Source organism: Balaenoptera musculus, chromosome 9, assembly GCF_009873245.2.
Source record: "Balaenoptera musculus isolate JJ_BM4_2016_0621 chromosome 9, mBalMus1.pri.v3, whole genome shotgun sequence".
NCBI classification, from domain to species: Eukaryota; Metazoa; Chordata; class Mammalia; order Artiodactyla; family Balaenopteridae; genus Balaenoptera; species Balaenoptera musculus.
The window spans coordinates 74,350,456-74,373,552 of NC_045793.1; the positions used below are offsets into that span (position 1 = coordinate 74,350,456).

Sequence of the window (23,097 nt, forward strand, 5' to 3'; positions counted from 1 at the left end):
CAAACTAATGCCCTATCATCTTGAGAGGAGTGGTGGAAAAAACAGATTAGGAATTAGGAAACTGAGGTTAGCCCTGGCTCTACCACTAACTAGTTATAGAACCTTGGGAAAGTCATTTCAGCTTTCTGTGCTTCACTATGTCTCACTGACACAGTTTACTAAACTCAGGTTGAGCTAGAGACTATCTAAATTTCCTTCCTCATCAAATGTTCAGTGAGTCACCGAATCACAGCTATAGAATATACTTTATTACCAAGAAATTTCACAATTTCCAGTGTCATAAAGATAAGTAATCAATCCACAGTGTTATTTAAACAGCAACTTTCCAGGGAAAATGAACTATATGAGATATAGAGATTACTAAGAGAACTTTGTTGGGGTCTCCTAGATCAATCACTTGGTTGTTCGATAATTTACTTTAGCAGTTTTACCAAACTAGTTTGATTAAAAGAATCACCCTAAGAGATACACTACTTTATTGAGATGACAGTTGTATGCTGTCCCCAGTTTGTGTAGAGTGGGTACCAAATGCAAAGACTTAAGAAACATCTGCTCTCTCAATCTAGGTCATTTCTGGATAGAATAATCTCTCTTAAGAAGTTGTAATAATAGTAGCTGTCATTTTACTACCACTAAGAACCAGTTATTTTCCATACATGACCTCATTTAATTCACACAACCGACCTATAAGGCAGGTATTAGTACTCCCACTGTGTATTTGTAGAACTTCAAAGAAGCTAAGCAAATCAATCAAAGGCCAAACAGCTAACAAGCAGAAGCAGCAGCACCAGAACCTCGGTCTTCCTTAATTCTAGCTTCCAGGTGCTTCCTCCTGTGTTACACAATCTGTTTTTCTGTTGTTGTTTTTTCTTTTTTACATAGTGTCTAAAGATATGCTTTATTCTACCTTGAATTTATGCACCATTGATAAACTCTCACTTCCCAAAATTCTCTTTTTCCCTTCCTGACACAGTAGAGTTGAACAGTGTTAACAGTAGCCCAAGCATTGTGAGAAATCTCAGGCTTCTCTACTCATTTTCTTCATGGAACATCTGCCTTCAACTCAGGTACAAAAGAGAAAGGCAGGAAGCAGACACGGGATAGAAAATGAAGGACTTGTTTAAACTTTCCTTTTTTAAAAGGAAAATAAACCTTGCGACATTTTTTTGTTTTTGTGTTTTTTGCCAAGGAATTTTTCTATGTCTGAAGACTATGTTGGATGAAATAAGAAAAGCATCTTTAATTATATTTCTTCGTCACTGTTACGAAACGAAAACAAAAACAAAAACAAAAAACATTAGGACTGGTGGAGCTTCTTATCAAGGAAAACCAAACCTGTGTACCACTCATTCCCATCCGAAGTTTGTTCCCAAGTATAATCAAAATAAGAAAGGAGCTTACAGTGTTAGAAGTCACCCTAGTTTTCATAGTATGAACCCATTTATTACCCCAAAGAAAAAATGTAAGTTGACAAACTTTCCGGTATCTCAAACTGCACCCATGGAAAGGGAAACAGCAGGGTTTTTTTCATGTTCTTTATTTGCTAGGATAGGTGTGTGATGCATTATCTAATTGCAGTTCTGATTAACCTTAAACAATTTGAAAATACTAACAAAACCAACAAAAACTCTGGCTAAACAATCTCCTTAAGTTGGGATTCTCTTATTATTTTATATATGTCTACACTTTCAAAATTCTTCTGAAATTTCATTTTGTCTTCACAGTTCAACAGAAACTCTTCACAGTTCATTGAAGAAAAAAATAATAAAAATATTTTATTCTAACTTTTAATACTTTGCATTTCCTTTTTAAGACTTTTATAAAATTATATACAAATTTAGTACATGGTGAATGTGATTGCATTTTGTTTTTTATCCTTTACATCTGCATTGCCATTAGAATTAAAACTATATAAAAATCATGACTATAATAACTTAATAGTAATTTAGCTGAAATTAAGACATAAAAAAATAAATTATGTTGAATAAAAAAGAATTATACATTAGAAAACATAAATTCTGCCTCTGTACCTGTTAGATATTAAAAGACAAGCTTAAGACTGTGTCTGAAACTTAATTTCTTAATCTCAAAACTGGGAAAAATTTTAGATATTTGTCTTCATACCCTGTTTGAAAAACATTGGTGAAACTAGCTTAAGGTTTTAAGGGAAGCAGAATTTCAAAAGGGCAAAAAGAACAGTCATGGTATTAGGAACTTCCTTCTGATTTGTCAAACCATCACCATATCGATACCATTTATATACCATTAGAAGCTTCTATGTTTTGCTGAAATTGTTTAATTAAGTGATTACAATGTATGAATTCTCTGGTAGATAAAAAATGTGACTAATATAGTCTTACCTTTATTCAAATAAAATTTGCTAATTTGAGGAAGTATCTTACTCTAAAGATTTACTACCATAATTCCATGATCAACTATTAATCAGTAAGCACACATCTCTTTATTGATTATACAGTTGAAGAAGAAAAATTACTCAAGTAAAGAATTAGAAACCATGGGGATTTCTTTTTCCTTCACACCTTGCTACTCACTCTCTTTCCTTAGGTACATACTTCGTCTTTTCCCTTTCCTTTTGTTTACAAAAATAAGTTAAGGATTTTTACATGTGGTAGACTCTTAGTTTTATGAGATGAAATTCACACAGATCTACAGAATATATTTAATGTAGCTAGAACTTTTGGAACTCAGAGATTGGATGAAATTAGGATGTGCTTGATACATAATAGGCAATACATACATGTTTTTTGAATGATTATATAAATGAGTGAATAAATGAGAAAATGATTTTCTGCCCAGTAAGGGGCCCTATTTCAGTATTAAGAATTGGAACAAATTTGATTGACATAAGCAAGCCCCAGGGATTTGGCAAAAATCCTAGGCCATTCTTGGAGAATTTATAGAGCCATAACTGGCAGGTATTTCTTATACCTACAGTATAGAAATGCCCTCCCAAAAATTTACCTTTCAATTCTGTATCAATAAGGCAGTTTAACTTTCATGATAGTCTAAAGTGTTTGAAACTGAAAAGCTTCTTTAACAGCTGTAAATGTCAGAAGCATGTTCCAGATTTTAAGCTGTCAAGATTTAGCCTCTGTGATGATATATGTATTCTCAATGCTTTATTTAAATTTTATCAAAAAATATAAATATTATTGGATTCAAATGATTATTTTCCTAACAGGCTGAGTGAGAAATATCTCTGAAGTGATCAAAATGCAGTCATGGAAATATGTGAAAAAATAGAGCCATTTAAATGCAGCTAATCCTTCAGTATTTTTTATGTATTTCAAATGTAATTGGGTCATTATGTGGAAACACTGTTTTTAATCGACGTTTTACAGAGACAAACTCTTTGATTTAGTTAAAAGTTAAATCTAGAATGACATGATAAACTTGACTCTGTTTTGTTGCTTACATTAGAAACTGCTATAGTATACAACTAAAAAATGTCATCTCTGCAGAAACTCATTTCAGAAGTGAAAGTTCAGGTGGAAAACCAGATAAAAGGCATCTATTTTAACATTACTGCCATCTGTCCAGATGGGAGCAGAAAGCCAGGCACAGACGGATGCGGAAATGTGACCAGCAATGACGAAGTATGTGGGCGTGCGTTTTTCCCATTTAAAGTAAACTAAGTTGTTTGGCATGCTTTCTTACAGAAAAATCAAACCATTCAGAAAAACTTTGTTTACTACTGACCTCAAGCATCTCATTTACACTTCAGAGTAACTTTTATTATCTACTCCCTAAGTTCCTACTTGTTGTAACTCCATTGACTGTTTTCTCAAACTCTCTAGTTAAAATAAATAAATATATATCATATTAAATAATTATTTAATAATAATAACTTTAAACTTAGATGACACAGCCAGTGAATGTTAGGAAATCATATCTCCTCAAACAAGAAGTGCCTATACTTAGGATGATGATAATACCTTTTTGTTTCAAATCTGAAAATTCTCAGAGTAAATGTGAAAGTTGAAAGTAAAAACGAAAGAGAAGAATGCTGTTGATAAAGATTAAGAATTACAAAATCTTTCACTTTGTGATTGTCCCAGTACACTTGTATTATCTCAGTACGATGACCTACGAGGTAGGGAAATTTGTTAAGAACAACAACAACAAAAAAGTGTCATCATTTAACTAAAAAGGAATGAAATATGGAAAAGAGAGATCCGGATTATAGCAGCATCAGGAAATAGGACCGGGGGAGATAGGGATTCTCCCAGGACTGGCACAATAGAAAGTAAATACACAGAAATATGCTTTTAAAAGAAATTCTTGCAGAATGAAGTGATTTTCAGTGAGTCATTTACCTCTTGAGGCATCAGTTGCCTCATTTTTAAATAAATAGCTAGAACTAGAAGATTTCTAATCCCGCCTCCATCCATCTCTAAGGTTCTATGATGTTATTATTTTAATATCATGCTATAGAGAAAAAGAAAAAGTTATTGAAAGAGATTAAAAATCCCAGTATTCTAACGTTGAATAAAGGAGAATCTTCCTTCTCTTTAATTAGAATGTAATTTTCCCTCTTGGGAAGTTTAGAATCTGCAGGTAGTATAGTTGTTCCAACAAGCTGTATATTTGAAATTAATTATTTCAAATTCAAATTCTGTAGGCTCCTCCATAATCGCTCCTTGAATTTTGTTCAAAAGACATTTTATGCCAGTTTACAAAATACATATTTAATTTCCACTGAATATAGAGAAATTTTGTGCTAGCAAAAGATAGTGCTAAGTTAGTTTCTGAGAAAGGGTTACCTTTTTAGAAGTAGCTCTTTCTTTCAAAATCGATTTTGGCAGAATGGTTTTCCTTACTCCTTACATTTTTTTTTCTTTTTCTTTGTCTACATCCCTTTTTTCCCTCACTTTCAACCAAGTAGTATAAACAGTTTGACTAAGGAAGAGTCATTTGACCACTTAATTATATAAACCCCAAGTTTTGCTCTATTAATATTGGCAGTTGACCACATTATCCTACAGTCTGTTAATCCTTATATTTTTAAAGAGAAAAAACATTTCAAGTCTGACACCAACAGTATTGATTTTAATATTATGAGACTAATTCTAATTCCGAATGGATATATATATAACGTATAAACCTAAATTTAGACCTTTCATGTCATTGTGTATATTTGTGCTAGGCTTTTTGGTTGGGATGGATATCTATCTATCTATATACACATACATATATAGAGAGAGAGTGCACAAATCTCTATATATTCATATATATATCCATCCATATCTATCATCTATCTATCTATGTAATCTAACTCCATCCCAACCAAAAAGCCTAGCACAAAGTATTTTTAAATTGTAACATATCTCAGTCTAACATGGATAAAAAACATGTAACTTTATTTGCCAAAGTACCTGAAGATCATAAGGTGAGTTAACAAATATAAATAGACACACTAAGCCAATCGTGTTGTACAGGAAGGCAAAATAGAGAAAAAGGAAAAATTTGGCAGGAGAAAGACATTCTGTAGTTTGCATGGGGGAAACCAATTCCTGCCAGGCCAGATCCTTAGTTGTGGACTAACATCTTCCACTGAGACAAATGTATGACCTTGTATTGAGATCTTAAGATCTAAAAGTGAGAATCCTAAATCTTTTTCCCTTGAGTAACATCAGGGAAAGCCCCATGTTTTCTTCTTAACACCATGTATAAACTAAAATTTAACTCTAAAACTTACTTGGGGCCCTGGAAAACAGAAACAAAATAAAAATTGTTCATTTGAACAATTGTTCATCTCAGGGTTTTAAACCAGTAGAGCAGAAGCTCTTGACTTTAGTTTATCTGATCTATCTTTAGTGCCAAACATATTCAGTAACTCCACATGTTAAGGACCGAATCCAGAAAATGGTCTATTCTCTCTCAAGTTTACTAGGAAGTCAGTTGAGGATATAAATTAATGATCAGAAGTAGAGTACACATTTCAAATAGGCTTGAACCCATTTAATGCTGCAATACAGGCAAGTCTCAGTCATTGCATCATTTAAGTCTCCAATTCATTAATTAGGAAATAAATGAAATTAAAAAGGAATGTTATGTCTACATATGAGAGTACATGTGTAATTTATAAATATTAATTTCTATAAGATGGTATATTATTGACTTAAATATTATTAACAGATATAATATTGGTAATAAAAACTATCAAGACATATAAATATGTTTTCTTCCTCCCCACCCACAAATTTAGGTTCTTTTCAATGTAACAGTTACAATGGAAAAATGTGATGCCATGGAAGGAAAGAGCTATGCAATAATCAAACCTATTGGTTTCAATGAAACCACTAAAATTCATATACATAGAAACTGCAGCTGTCAGTGTGATGACAGCAGAGGACCTAAAAGAAAGTGTGTAGAAGAAACTTTTCTAGATGCCAAGTGCTTCCAGTGTGATGAGAATAAATGTCATTTTGATGAAGATCAATTTCCTTCTGAAAGTTGCAAGTCACACAAGGATCAACCTGCTTGCAGCGGTAGAGGAGTTTGTATTTGTGGGAAATGTTTATGTCACAAAATTAAGCTTGGAAAAGTGTATGGAAAATACTGTGAAAAAGATGACTTTTCTTGTCCATATCACCATGGAAATCTGTGTGCTGGTGAGTATAAGTATGTACATGCAGTTATTTATATAGTTATATATTAAACTAGCATATATGTTAAAGTATCTTTAAATCACATCTTTATAATTACCAACTTTGAATCTGAATTTAATATTCAAACTTTCAAAGTCTGTGAAATTAGGACATAGCCACAGATTTACAGTACATGATTCTGATATTTATAGTTTAAATTATTTTGTACAGGAAATATTTAAAAATTAAAACCAAAATTTAATTGTTATTTTCAAGTATGCCTTGATCTTGTAAAGACATATACCAGAAAAGGAAATTACTGATAATGTCTGACAGATTTTCTATAATCTGGGTATTCTTCTAGAAGGATCTGATTCATTCTCATAAGTGGTTACTCCCTCCATCTTGCTCAGAGGATAGTTAGCTATAAAAATATACTTTTCATTCATTGTAAAATTCTTAATGCATTATCATAGATGGCATTGTAAATCTGTAGTAATTTAAATTTCTCTAGTTTATTTTTGGAACAACGCCAGCAACAAAACTGTCAAAGGACAGAATTCTTCAAGAAAATGCTGGTTTCATAAGAAATCTAGATTAGTCCCAGAGGCCACACACAGACCAGATTTAAAAATGAGATAATTTAAAACGAAAATATCAAAAGTATTTTTTGGCTAATTCAGTTTACTGCCACCTAGAGGTTACATTCTAGAAAATATATGCAACATTTGAAAATTAATACAAATTATTATTTTTAAATGAATTAAGTTTTTTGTGACAGTGTGCTAAATCCACTTATTGTTAAAGCACCTTTTTAAAGTTTGCATTTTGGTAAGCAAATATTAATTAAATTATTGATGAAATGAAACATTTCATTGTAATAAGCATATGGAAAGTAACAAACCTATACAAAATAAATTTTTATTCTTGTGTAAATTAAAAATGTGCCCTATATCACATAAATATGTGATGGCAAATTTCCTTTATATTCTATCTTATACACATAATATTTTATATTCTAAACATGTATTCAGCTGTACCTGGTATCTAGGTAGAATGGATTATAGATGACTTTAGAACAAACTGCAACTGTCATCTAATTTTTTAGTGTTAATCCTGTTTGGGACAGGGCAGAAAAAGAATTCTGAGATCATCATTTCCCACAGCTGTCAAGCTCTCAATGAACTTTGAATACACTGAGAATCCCAGTCTCTGTTAATAGTAGAATATTAAAAATCAATGTACTGGTCCTTCTACATGACTATGATACTACTGACCTACAGGCAGTTGAGAATCTGCTTTGAATTATTTGTATATAAGTTATAAATGCAAACTGTAGGCTGACAAGCATTTTCTTCACTAGTGTCCTTTGAGAATAAAAACACATGGTCACAGATCTGCTGGCTAGGATTAGGCATGCAGCCCATATACAGGGAACCGGGTCTGGCAGGCATTTGTTTGGCCTGGATATCATTAGTTTTACATTTAACAAATTGAGCTGATCCAACAGTAGATGCTATGGAACAGTTACCCTGTGAGGTGCTCCACAATAAAAGGAAGGAGGGAGGAAGCCAGGAATCGAGGGAAGGAAGTAAAGGAGGAAGAGGAGGAGGGAGGGAGGAAAAGAGAGAGGGAAAGAGGAGAAAGGAAGGAAAGAAGGAAGGAAGGGAAAGTCTTTGGCCAGATAAACTTGAAAAACATTTTACAGCCCTGAAAATTTACCCTCTCTTGATGATTTCTAGTTCACATTAGCATATTAAATCTTGGATACTTCCTGCAGGCTAAAATCCACTTAACTGAGTATAATCAGTGTTCTTCCTCAACTACAACATGCACACACATACCACCTTGCTTTCTTTCTTGCTTTCTCTCATTTACCACCTAATAACACCTCACAGCATACTTTAAGACATGCCCCACAAACCTGCTAAATAATGTGTTGAAGATGTGAAAGGATTACTTCAACTTCCCCAGAGATCTTATCTTTAAACAAGGCACTAGCAGAACTGAAGCACTTAAAAGGGTTTGCCAAATAGACCTTCAAAGTTATCCCAGGCCCTGAGCAATAATGAGTGACTAAGAGAAAAAATTATGGAAGCTATTCATAAAATACCCGTTTTTCAAATTTCAAATCGGACAACATTACGTCAGCCTCTGTAGCTTCTTTATATTTGTGTTTTTTTAATTTAAAACTGAATGTACAGCGACCTTCAGGTAGTTGGGCAGCCACTGCGGCAGGGCAGAATTCACAATTGTCAGCACAATAGATTAGCATGGGGAGATTATCTACAATAGAACAGCTTTGAAGATAGACACTCCTAAGTCCTGGCATTGTTTATGTCAGACAAATAGAAAGTGATGCTGTTTCTATTCACTTGACTGTCAGTGTGTCTCCATGGAGATGGAAGGGGAATTCATGTTTGGAAATGCTTCACAAAGTCAGTGACCTCAATAACTTAGGTCTTGGAGTGTCTCTGTTGCAGGGCATGGAGAGTGTGAGGCAGGCAAATGCCAGTGCTTCAGGGGCTGGGAAGGGGATCGGTGCCAGTGCCCATCAGCATCTGCCCAGCACTGTGTCAATCCAAAAGGCCAAGTGTGTAGTGGAAGAGGCACATGTGTATGTGGCAGGTGTGAGTGCACCGATCCCAGGAGCATCGGCCGCTTCTGTGAACATTGTCCCACATGTCACACAGCCTGCAATGAAAACTGGTATGTGTTTCCTGATTCCAAACATACATAAAGCAGTCCTTCAATATATTCATGTTTGACCTTTTCTATTTTGCCTACCTTAACCTAAAAGTTGCCAGATCTTCTCCAGATAAATTGTTGTCATCACGCTAAAAAAGAACTGAATGAGGAATTTAGGAATTAGAAGACTTAGATTCCAATCTTTGGCCACGCATGAGAATTTATCTAGGTATTCACTGTCTTTTTTGAAATAGGTTTTTTTTTTTTTAAAGAATAATATTCAGTGTTCATAAAGGTTCATTGGGGTTTTTTTCCCCAGCTTTTTTGAGATATAATTGGCATATAACCTCGTGTAAGTTTAAGATGTACGATGTGATGATTTAGGGGCTGCCTGCTTCCCAACTTACTATTAATTAGCTGTTTGATCTAGGGCAAGATTTTTTAAATTCTTTGTGCCTCAGTTTCGTGATATTAAAAGTGAGGATAATAATAATACCGTGGTATAATTCTGTGAAATAATTAAATTAGATGTTCATGCAAAAAATACCTAAACCTTTGTACTTGGTGCATAGTAATCATAGAACAAATGTTAGCTGTTATTATTGTTTTATTTTTATTCTTTTAAAGATAAAGAGTGGTGGCTATGAAGCACTCTAGAAAGAAGTGATGGATAAGTGAAAGGTGATGTTAAATAATGGTGGCATTGTTGTTTTGTGCCAATAATTAATTTTCCAATAACAATTTGAGTCCTGCTCAAAGACCACTACTCAGAATATCACTGTGCCTTACAATTTGTTTTATTCAATTTTTAAAAAGACATTCTCAAGTAAAATTTTTTAAATTATGCATTGTAGGTTATGTAACTCACTAGGAAGATAATGATGGTGTGATGGAGGTATTTCTAATGAACCCAACCAAAATTTGAACTGTATGTTCATTGCTAAATTTTTCTAGTAGTATCATAATATTCATCTTCTAAAACATCTGTGCTAGTTGGTTTTGTTTTTGATTTTGCAGTGAGAGTATCTTATTCATTTCCTAGAGATTTTCTTCTCAGTACAGAAAAATCATTATGTTGATTTTATACATTAAAATATTTTAAGTGGTTAGAATGTAACTTTGCCATGGTATTAAATTCAGCCAAGATTACAAATAAACGTCATAGTTTTCTTTCCCAGTTTTACAATTCTGCTGTCCTAAAGCAGTACCCTGTTTTATTTTATTTTTTACAGAACATACTACAGGCTACAACCTTTTAAAAAATTAAATGTTTTTACTTCTGTTTCCCCTTACAGGAATTGTGTGCAATGCCTTCACCCTCACAATCTGTCTCAAGCTATACTTGATCGGTGTAAAACCTCATGTACTCTCAAGGAACAGCATTACGTGGACCAAACATCAGGTAAACGAAAGGTTAATAATCAAAGTACTGAAGAGTATCTGTAGAGAATCATATTCCCCAATAAGGCTCATAATCTACCATCCTAAAGAAAGAACTAACTGCTTCAATGTTTTCAACCTCCAAGAAATAGTGCTCTATAAAACCAGCTGAGGATATTTGCCATGGTATGGCTGAATTGTCAGATCTCCCTCCTAACAATTAAACTACCGTCTCAACTACCCAGCTAAATTCGCATGCTGTGCACCTCCATGGAAGTATACCAAACAGATTTTCTAGAGAGACCTCAGTGAGCCAAGAATAGGATTCTCCTACGCAGAGTCCATTTCACCCTTAGAGACAAGGTCTATGGAGCCATCATTACCCTTCACAATCCAAACTTGCTTCCAGTTATAACCTTCCTCATGTCAAACGAACATTTACTTTCATGTTTCAGGTGACGCCAAAAAATTCTAAGTAGCAATGATCTGCTTTTGCAAAGTACATAATTTCAAAAGGGCCATTCCTCCCTGATAATTTTCATTCTGATATAAATACAATTTAGGGGTGAATGAATATAAGGATGGCACAATGGAAAGGGTATGGAAATTTTAATCTGAAGACCTTAGCTTAAGGCATGTCTCCTGACACTAGTAGCTAAGAAATATCAGCCCTCTTACAAAATTTCACTGAGCCTCAGTTTCCTCATCTGTAAAATGGAGATAATAATACCAACCTCAAAGAGTTGTGTGGATTAAATGAGCCAGTGAACATGAAAAAAAATTTTCAGTTAAAAGATGATATATGAATGGAAGAAACATGTGAAAGCTGTGTTCAAAGATCATTTTGGACAAAAGTTCATTAGAACCCAAAAGCCAGCACCCCATTTTGTTCAGGTTTAAGGTGTTAAACTATATAAGAATTAGAAATGAAGCTGGAAATTATGTATTCATTGAAAATGTTCCTACTGCTACTCCTATTTCTAGTCTTTCCTCTAACCTGTAAGAATAATTCCAGGTCTTAGAGAGATTGCACAGGAGAATAAACTTTCTCCATAGTTTTGTTTCCCTCTCCCCTCACATCCACACTAACCTTAGCCCATAATAAATTTGGCTTTGAAAAGAGCCCATGTGCTGCCAGCTGGGGCTGCAGCAATCACACCCCAAAGCCAAGTGCCTTTTCTAATAAATAGAGCCCTTATTGTCAACATGTAATTTATTATGTTAAGGAAACAAACCTATTCTGACCTAAGTGTGGTTACAAAAACTATTCCCTTAAAGCTCCTTAGGAAAAGTCCTTGCTTGACCTAAACTAAGAAAAGAGGCATGGCCAGGGCTAAATTTTTGGCTCTCCAAATTTAAAAATGCATGCAGATTTGAGCCCCAAAAATGTCCTCCATCCTAACCCATTAGAAATATTCGTAAAATGTATTAGTAGCTAGGGGGCTACCCTCTCCTTCACAACTATTGTGCAAGGAGAGGGAAAGGGCATTTGTTAGCCACCTCTATTATCTATCCACTTGATCACACTTAAAGGGTGTTCTTTTGGTCTTTCTGGCTAAGCTCCTACTAGGCAAGAAGCCATTAAGTGAGATCAAGCCATGTGCCACCTTAGCTGATTAAGTATTCTAAGTCAGCCAAGGGAAATGAAAGGCGTGCATGTCACAAACCTGGGCAACACCAAGGGTACCACTTTTGAATAGAGCATCTTGGATTCTCTCTGCGTGTGAGACCATAACAAAGGGAGACTTGCACTTGCATTTGGTGCTTCTATTCCAGTTAGTAGTCCTCCAGCCTCCTTTTAGCATTCCTTTCAAGGAACCTTATCATTATGACCAAGAGAAAACTGGCTCTAAGTCTTCCCACTTAGAGAAGAGCCCTTGTTACTGAATTCTTGGCGTATTCAGAGCAATGCTTGGTCATCCCTGGGATTTCAGACACAAATCACTCATGACTGACTGTTCTTCTAAGCCTTGGCAGGTCCCCTCCCAAAAGGCATTCTCAAGGAGACCTTCAGACAGTTAGGTGAAGTCCCCAAAGTCTGGAGGATGCGCGGAAAACACATGCTTCTTTAGGCCAGGAGGTAATTTTGTGAGTGTGGGGCAGCTGGTGAGTTCTGTGGAGTACTTGTGTATTATGCAACCATGTTCCTCTTAGATTAGGGTAATACCTCTGGCAGCCACAGAGCCTGCAGACTTTCCAACTAGACTTTGCCAAAGGTCTAGGGCTAAAACAGAGACCTAGAATGCCCCTCCTCTTAATGCAGCATTTCCTTTTCCAGCTAGTAATTATCTGTTCTTGAAAAAACAAAGAGCGGAATTTTTAGAAGCAAAATAGGATAGATTTGGTTAACAGACAAGTAAAAAATAAATTAATAACAATTGAGGAAAGAGATTTGGGTATTGTCCCAAATTACACACTCCCATTTCCTGGAGAAGCTATGTGTAATAATAACGAAAACTTACACTGCAGTTTCAAAGGAAATATTTATTCATCTATTAGAGTAGTACTGATTTTAGCTTCTGCAGATGTTTACTTTATTTTCCATTACTGATGTGTAACAAATGAGGAGTAAGCATAACAAGAAAAACATACGTTAATGCACGGAGCTGTTAAATAATTTTTTAAATCCTATTTTCCACTTAGTGATCCACACCACACCAAAAAAACTGTCCCTCTCTCTGTCATGGATAAAGTTATATTTGGTTAAGGGATTTGGACATATTCCAGTTAGTACAAATAAAGAATCAAGCTGCAAAGAAATAATCTTATTGAATACCTTAATTGTGGCTATTCTCCAAAGGAGAGTTTTCTGTTGAAAAGATTTTAATAATAAATGTGTAATAATAATTAGTTTACTTCTTGAATCAACAATAATGGCAGTCCTCTATTTTGAAAATGTAGATTTGCAAATATCTCTGATCCTACTGAGATGATGAACATTATTTACTTCTAACATTATTGTTAGAACCCTTTGATTTACTCATTCCAGTTTTTTAAACCATTTATTTGTTTGTTTCTTTACAGAATGTTTCTCTAGCCCAAGCTATTTGAGGATATTTTTCATCATCTTCATAGTTACATTCTTGATTGGGTTGCTTAAAGTCCTTATTATTAGACAGGTGATACTACAATGGAATAGTAATAAAATTAAGTCCTCGGCAGATTACAGGGTGTCAGCCTCAAAAAAGGTCAGTGAATTCTAAAAAAGAAATACTTTCAGTATGTTATTGTCTACTTTCAATATTTAGGCACTTAATTAATGATAATATTTCCTCTCCATCAAGGACAAGTTGATTCTGCAAGGCGTTTGCACAAGAGCAGTAACCTACCGACGTGAGAAACCTGAAGAAATAAAAATGGACATTAGCAAATTAAACGCTCATGAAACTTTCAGGTGCAACTTCTAAAAAGATTAAAAAGTACTTTATGGGAAACTGGATTTTTAATGATCGCTCCTAAAAATTATTATTATAAAATAATAATTTTATAAGTCACAGGAGGAGATAAATTTTCTAGATCATGCCAGTTGCTGGTTGTCCACTCGAATGAAGACTGACAAGCATCCTCATCATCATGTGACTCACACTGCTGCTGAATTCTTCAGAGAAAAATGTGTCTTACTACTGTTTGATACTAGTGTCATTGTAGCACTTTACTGTAATATATAACTTATTTAGATCAGCATAGAATGTAGATCATCTGAAGAGCACTGATTACACTTTACAGGTACCCGCCATTTCTACACTTCCCAGAGAGACAATGCTGTGAGATAGTTTTGGCATTGTGTCACTACAAGGGTACAGTAATCCCTGCACCAAACATGCAGATGAAAAAATAATAAGGCAGTTATACTAATGTTGCCAAACACTTCAACAATTGGCAGTGAATAGACAAGAACAGATAGATGAGTAAATGATTAGTGTTTCACTCATTCAAGAGATGAACAGATAAAACCTTAACCTTGAGGGATATTGCTTTCGAAACTAGTTTTATGCATGTGTGTTTGTTTTCTTCTTTTACAAGATGGATACTAATTCTAACATTCTTTCCTCTTTGCCTTTATATTTTGGTTTTCTTTCTTACAGGATAAGTTTATATAATGTCACAGATGACTGGATTAAATAAGTGCTAAGTTACTACTGCCATAAAACCTAATAATAATACAACGTCACTTTATTAGAATACTTTTAAAAGCTGAACATTTAATAAGGGACACTTCAAGTAACATCAAAATTTGAACAGCTTCGTTGTGTGCAGATGTGGAGTTTTATATCTTCTTACCTGGTAAACTGGATGGATTATTTCACCATTTCATTTGTCTAATCATCAGGTTGAAATTCACGAGATATTTAGAAATTCTGCAAAGTTTCTAAGCAAAGCGCCACACTTTTGAGTCTTCTCCAATATTTATTCCAAGTAGATAATAGCATTTTTCAAATTAAAAGCTAAATTAAGCTATATTCTTTTTGCCCTTCAATGCAGTCTAAGGACATTCTTTCTTTGAATCACCTCAACCCTACTCACCAGAATTCTAAAAGTACACAGTTGGAGGAGGATAGACAGTATCTTAGAAATAAGCTCATTCACTCTTGTAGTTAGTCAGAGAACTGAGGCTCAGCAAGTTTAAATGACTTCTCAAAAACCCCTAAGTGACCAAGTAGCAACAATCAAAGAGAACTTTTTTCTTATTGCCAGGCCAGTGTTCATTGAACAATGTCATACTACCTCTTGAATCTTTAAAATAATCAATTGGCAAGTATTTTTAGATGTGATTTACTGAAGTCTTAAGTATAAGAAAATTTCAAAACAAAGCAGAAAAAAGTAATTCAAACAGAATTGTCCATGGTTGGCTTCCAGTCTATCTGCTAATCAGCTTCTAAGAGACTGCAAAATAGCCTAACTAGAGGGAAGTCCATTCACACCATAGCCTGTGTGAACGGTGCCCCCTGGAGTTGTGCAGTGCTCAGTGCTCAGCCAGAGAGCTTGATACAGAGGCCATGAACTTTTATCCTCCCCAACAGGAACTTCATCACAATTACCATATCCTTACAGACTTATTCAGTCTGATTTTATTGGCTAAAAGTCCAACAGTCCTGTATGCAGTACAGAGCTTTGCCTATGACAACTAAGGAATTTATTTTAAATTCCTTTAAAATGTCTTCTTATAATCAGCTTCCCAGACTTTCTGTCTTCCAGCACTTGAGTTAAAGTGCCAGATATTTGCATTTCGATGAAGACTAAATCCCACTCCATATTCTACCCTAAAGAGGATTTAAAAACATATAATAAGTTGTTCTGCAGCCAACAAACACAGTAACTCCATCAGCCGTCCCCTGCAGCCAAGCAATTATGATGCTAGGTTGAACTGTATTTCTTTCCCCAAATGAGAAATCAGCGGCATTGACATAATCCAGTACTGTGACTCACTTGTGTAAAATACCTTTGATCACCAAGGATAATGCAAAACTTCTTTTTGCAGCATGCCTGTCACAGCATCCTTTTTAAAAAAGAAAATAAATGGATACTTGACAGCCCTCAAAAAGGAGAAAGTGGAAAATATCCATTCATTGAAATGCTGAAGATTTTAAAATTTTAAAACATTATGATGTTCATAAGCTAATTTCTATGAGGGCTGAGTTATCCAAAATAGCATAATAAAATGAAATTCTTAAAATAAAGGGATATATATTTTGACACTCTCACTAGTTTGCACTAATTTATAGTGGAACAAGGCTCTTCTCATAGGAAGGGACAAACTTTCTGATAGGCAGTTCAATGCTAGATGATGACTGCAGTTACGCTTGTGATGTCTTGTGCTTTCCTTTTTTACTTAAAGGTCTAATTCTTAAAAGATTTTAGAGCTTATATTTACTTGAATAATTGACATTTTCCTTGTGAGAAAAGAATTAATATTTGACTAGCTAGAATTAATTAAAAGTTAAGGGAAAACAGGGTATTCTTAGATTAAATAATTTATGTAAATAAAGCCTATTTTCAACTAATATGAACACAGGAGCCTTTTGAGATTCACTGATAGTAAATACGAGTTATGAAACTTTAAATGATTAACAAAGTTAAGAACTTCAACAACACTTTTGGTACGACAGCATTTCTGTGCCCTAAAGTATTTCATGATTTAGAAATGTGCCATATATGCACTACAATATAACTGTATGCATTTTACTTCTCTGGGGATATCTTTACACTGCAGTGTACATGCATTTATAAGCATCTGATATCTTTTTTTTTTTTAATTTATTAATATTTATGAAGTCTCAGACATTCTCTGAAAGACTCAGAAATTCACTAAAACTCTGATTATGTCCTAAATGTTTAATTTAGCTTTGGTTTATAAAGATAAAAAAAAAATCTAAGGTTAAACAGAATAGATTTCTCTGGAGGCAAATTTTTCAAAATTCAAAATTAAAATTAGTGGATGCATCAGATGCAACACTTCACTAAAGAATAAACTTCAAATGTTTTTAATATACACTTAATCTCTATTGAAGATATTCTTATGTATGACAATGGGCATCTACAAGATGTTGAAATATGATTATGATGGACTATGAAAATTTTTCTCCTTAGAATTATGTTCCTCCTGGTACCTGATATAGTAAGTTAAACGCAATGGCTTTTCCTTCCTTTCCTTACTCCTGTTCTTTTCTACTCATTTTTCCTAAGAGAGTGCCCTAAAACTTCAAGCTCAATAAGCCTAATTGTGAAAAATAACTGACTGTAATGGTATAATGAAGTTCTTCATTTCCATACATCTCTTAATGATTTTAAAACTTATTTGAATCTATGCACCTGAACAAAGACTCATTAAAAACTAAGAATTTTAAATTTTTACAACTGTTCGACTTCTTTCAATTTTAAAGGATTTGAGATCTATATATTTTAATAGAAGTATCAAGTGAAATACAACCACTTGGGAGTTCAATCATGTGCATATTATATTGTTTTATTTACTCTTAACATTTAATTTACAACTATCCTTATTTATATCGACCTTAAGAACTCCACTTCATGCAATGCAAACTGAGATATATTTTGAAAGAAATATAAAACTAGCATTCTTTCAGATCATTTCCCTTTTCTCTTATAATTCCTCAATGGTAAATTTATTATGGGTAACTAATTATACGTGTTCATATTTCATTAATTCTAAGACATCCACTTTTTAATTTAACATCTCTAAATGTATCTTGCAGTTGTTGACCTCTTAGATGCAGTGTTTGAAGTTTTGCTTAAATAAACATTATACTAATTTATCTTTAACCAAATGTTCATGGGTATAAGGACATTCATTTTTGTATAAATATTTAATAACACATTTATGATAACATGTGAAGTCAGTTTTCAGTACATCTGGATCACATACAACTCAACATGGAGCCTAACCATCTGATTATGAGTTCAGATCCTGTAGACCTTTAGGTTATAAAAGCTCTTTCAGCCTCCTACTTATGCTTTATGCTAGTGGCTACAATTTCAGCGAACCCTAACCTAACTGACAAGAATGAGTGAGTTTCTCCAAGGTTTGTTAACAAATTTTTATTCTTTCTATTACTTCCTAAATAATACTTGCATATGATCATCTCACTTTTAGACAGAATTAACTGGAAAAATATTACATAAAACCATCATATTTAGATTTAGATTTTGCATATTTAGGTTTTGCAGCATCTTGTATGTCATATGTCAATGACAGGAGAAAAATATGATATAACCAATCAGTGTTGTAGGAAAACTTTCCCTTCAAGTTCTCCTACATTTTTATTCTTTATCATTTCTGTTCTTTTGTTTGACTTTTTTCTTTGGCTCTGATAAATTCACCTTAAGCCCATGTAATGACTGTCATAAAACTGCATATTTAAATTATTTGACTTATATGAAACAATTGTTCAGCTATCTGGGCAGCTGTTAATGAAATATCTGAGAGTAATAACACTACTCTTTTATCTACCTGGATTACTTTCCCACAAAAATTTACCTTTGTAAGCTAACTCTATTAATCAGGTTTCTAACCTCCATAACCTATTTCAGTTAAAATCATCTAATCCAACAATAAAAAAAACCCAAAACACTGCAGTCATCAAGGGTGGAAAATGTATGACTTGTGTAAAAAATCTTTACTAGCTTTACACTGTACAACAGATAAATGTGATTTTGATAACAATTCCACACAATAAGTATGACACATAGATTTTATTAATATTGAATATAAAATATTTTAATTCTAAATTAAAATAAAATATAAATTTGCACATATTAATATAGAAATTCATTTGGTGTATATTTAACATAACTTTAAAACCACTTTACATTTACCAGCTACTTCATTAAAGTTTTTTAAATGTCTGCAAAAAAATTAGAAATGTTTTTAAATTTCAGTAATATAACCTATGTGTTTCATTTAAGTCCTGCCTTTGTAAAAAAAATTTTTTTAATATAGAGTGTATTTTTAAATTAAAATATTTGAATATAAAATAGTTCTAAGAAAGAAACTATTTCTCATTAAGCAAGTTTCTTATTATTTCTGGCTTTGAATTATACATAAATTTAAATTGCCTTAAATGACATAGAAGATTGGGGAATATGATAATTTCACATTGTATACTATGAGCCTGTTCATGTAATTCTGATTGACTACTAACTTTGGTTTATGTATTTATTAAAGAGCTGACACTGTAGTTTGTTGTGAGATGTTTATTTTTATAACAGAGCTTATAACAGTTACGACAAGGCATTTAATTAATGCATCATTCTGTTTAAAAGTAGGTGTTAACCAATATGAAATTCTATGTTTTAAAATAAAAATGTAAAGATCTAAGTATGCACAGAATGCTTCTTTATTTCTTATTGTGTGCTACATGACTCTCAGCACTGCCAGACAATAGTATATTGTCACACAAGGAAATGTAATAACATTCATACATGGTCATTGGTAGAGGACATTACATAATTCCAAAAAGCTACTACTTCTGGAAAACTGTAGAGCCAATGATAAAGATGTGAGGCCATCCTAATTCCTCTATTTCCCTTCAATAGCTGCCCAATGGTGAAAGCAGAAGGAATATCCTAATTACAAAAACTGAAAAATTAGCTAAAAGAGAAATTGGGCTTTTTCTAGCAGACAAAGGCTTCTACCATCACCTTGATACAAACATAACATGTTCATAATCTTCAACTGCACATTCTCCAGAGCCATATTTAAACAAGTGAAACTTATGGAGTACCCTTGTGTTGTGATTTTCCTTTATTTAATCTACTGGAAAAACTAAAGCAGATGAGGGAGCACACTGAAAGTTAAATAAGATATGCAGACAGATTTCCTGTCCTTAAGGAGTTTTAATAGTTTGAAGGAAAGGATATGTGTAGCATACTATAGATAAAAGGGTTTCACTGGAGAGATCAGATGGAAGCTATCAGGAGGTTTAACAAGGCCTTTGTTTTTGAGGATTCATCCCAGTTGGGTTTGGGCTACAGTCTTTCAGGCTCAGAATACTGATTTTGTTATGAGTGTTGTTTGGCCCCATTCTTCCCTTCCCTCTTTAGCAACAGGACTCATACCCTGCGTCTGAATAGAGCACACAGCTGAGACTTAACTACCCAGACTCCTTTGCAGCTAAATGTGGTTACAGGACTAAATGTTGGCCAGTGGGGCAGATGCGAGAGGAACCCAGGATCTCACTTCCCCTTTCCATGTTTTTGCTATCTCGACAATTAGAGGTGTCTTGGCAAAGGAAACCCTGTGCTGAAATAGTCAGAGCTTCCGCTTCAGCCAAGAACTGCTCTCCTCAACTGAACCCTGGTAGGGAAACAATCTTTTTAGCTAAACCATTGCATTTGATGGTATAGCAGATATTTTGTACTCTAATGATGTGTTATTTCTATAATTGTCTTACTCCTCAGCGATACTAAATACCATTTCTGTCAATTTTTCAAATAAGGAAAACAAGGCACATAGAGGTTAAGCACCGTGTATAAATGAACGCAGCCAGTAGGTGGCCAAGGCTGGATTCATAGGCAGATCTGTTTTTCATTCCATAAATGACTGATCATATGTTTTATGAGGATAGATTTTTACTAAGTTAATTAGTTTTACTAGTTTAACTATGTCCTTATGAACCAAAAAAACGTGCAATAAATAAAGTTGAGGAGCTAATATATGTGCAGAAACACTACACAGGAAGAAGTGAACGGAACTTAAAAATGAAAAACAAAATGTTAAGTGCACTCAGATGCTGTAACTAGACTGGAGCAGTCCATGGAGGATAGCATTTGGCCTAGGCCTTGCAGGAAAGGTAAGTGTAGACATGCAGAAAAGCAAGATCATGGAGAGGTAAGGGAAGAGTAAAGGAGAAAAGGGTGGGGATTCCATCCAAGAACATTGAAATCTTGTTGAGATGCAGCACTGTATAATGAAAAAAAGTAACCTACAGGTCCTAGTCTATGGAAAGCCTGCTTTCCTGACTAAGAAGTTTGAACTTTGGTTACTAGGAAAAAGCAAGCCCTGAAGTTTTTGCACAGAGAAGTGGTATTACTGGAACTATACATGGTTTGGAATATACTAACATAAACTAAATATAATTTTTAATTAAACATTAATTTTATCCCCTCTAATACTAAATATAAATACCACTTAATAATGTTAAATATTTAATTCTATTAAATGCCATTTAACAATAAATTTAAATACTATTTAGTGCTAATGTAAAAGAAACTGAAGTATACAAAAGCAGAAAAATTTGAAAATCCAACTTCCTAATGGCAATCACTTTCATATGTAGGCATATTTTCACTTTATTTTTCTATGCACTTTATAGCTTATTATGCAGATAACACATATTTGTTGTAAAACATCCAAAAATACCTTGACATTAAAATTAAAATAAATATTACTCCAATCCAACCACTCAGAGTTGACCGTTGCCATACATTATGTGTGCGTGTGTTTGTAACTAAGAAAGAAATATGCTATTAATAGTATATTAATATATAGATATTTTTTCTATATATTAGATATAAAGATATTTTTATAGGTATAAAGATATTTTTTATAGGTATAAAGATATTTTTTATAGGTATAAAGATATTTTTTCTTCGAAAACATTTCAAACATTTTTCCATGTCAAGATTTAAACTATAGTTTTACTAGGTGGATATAATCCCATCCAAGAATGTGCCACAATCATAGCTCTATGTTCAATGAGAAAAAGAATGAGCAAGAAATGATACCAAATATAAAACAATGGTCAACAACTTTAGTATTCAATAGGAGGAGATTGGTTAAATAAACTGTTTTTGAATGGGAGAGATTTGCACATTTATAATGGCAGAGGAGAGGGAGCCAGTGTAGAGAGAAATGTTTATATTGGGATGGTTTGTATTGGTCTAAGGTACAATAGGGGAGCATTTCAAATTATGACAAAGAGGAATCAGTGAAATGAGCTTAGAGAATTTTCGTGAGGAAATAAAGATTTACACAAAAGTACAAAGGGAGGGAATAAGAGTTACTGCTACAAGGAAAATTAGAGAGAACTTGGAGATTGGCTAGATACAGGTGATAAGGAAAGAATTTAGTTGAATAGAATTCTAATGCCAACTCTGAAAGTCACTACAGACTTCTACCCAAATTGGATAAAACTCCCAATCTGGTCTCACAAACCACATTGTTCTTGCCAGTCCATGACTTTTAGACTAAATTCTAACTTCATCAAAATATTTGGCCAGACAAAACTAAAGCTGCAAATTTTTAAACCATGTCAATGGTCATGCTTTCAGTATTATCAAAATAAGCCTAAGTGCAAGATAAGCAGTATCTCCTTTTAATCTAGTTATTTATATATGAATATTTTGATCATAATTAGAAGTAGTGGTGGGCTGCATAAGAAAAACAAATGGCACCTTGGCTTCCAACTTGGCAATCCTTTAGCACTTATTTGGACTGGTGCATTATTTCGTATTTAGGGCCCAGTGTTGTTTAGACTTCTTCCAGTGAATTGCTTAAAGGTCATAAAAACCTATCTGTCTATAGTGGTGAGAGGAAAACTCTTTCTTTATTGGGCTTTGTCATACTTTGTGCTGTTTTTCCATTATTATGAGAACAAAATACATTCTAACCATCATTAAAGTCATGAGAGATAATTATACATTTAAGAAAATCTTAATTTGCGATTAACAACATTTTTTAAATATTTTCCCCTATTAAATTAAGGATAATCTATAGGTCCGTGATTTTCAAAGAGTAGTTCCCAGACCAGCAGCATCAGTGTCACATGAAAACTTGTTAGAAATGCAGATTTTTAGTCTCTACCCCAACTCTTCTGAATCTGAAACTCTGGGAATGGGGCCCAGAGATCTGTGTTTTAACAAGCTCTCTAAGTAATTCTGATGCCTGCCAAAGTTTAAG

At 33.7% G+C, this 23,097-nt stretch overlaps 1 protein-coding gene across 2 annotated transcripts in view; it reads left to right on the forward strand.

Annotated features, from left to right (window-relative positions):
- ITGB8 (integrin subunit beta 8) overlaps positions 1–19,518 on the forward strand; it is a 93,776-nt gene extending 74,258 nt beyond the window's left edge. For both annotated transcript variants that reach the window (XM_036863523.1, XM_036863524.1), the window contains 6 exons: positions 3,483–3,617; positions 6,230–6,635; positions 9,095–9,320; positions 10,595–10,701; positions 13,704–13,867; positions 13,964–19,518. In XM_036863523.1, the coding sequence (XP_036719418.1) occupies positions 3,483–3,617; positions 6,230–6,635; positions 9,095–9,320; positions 10,595–10,701; positions 13,704–13,867; positions 13,964–14,086 (1,161 nt within the window). In that variant the 3' untranslated portion in view covers positions 14,087–19,518. The remainder of the gene's footprint in view (positions 1–3,482; positions 3,618–6,229; positions 6,636–9,094; positions 9,321–10,594; positions 10,702–13,703; positions 13,868–13,963) is intronic.
- Positions 19,519–23,097: the final 3,579 nt, after the last annotated feature.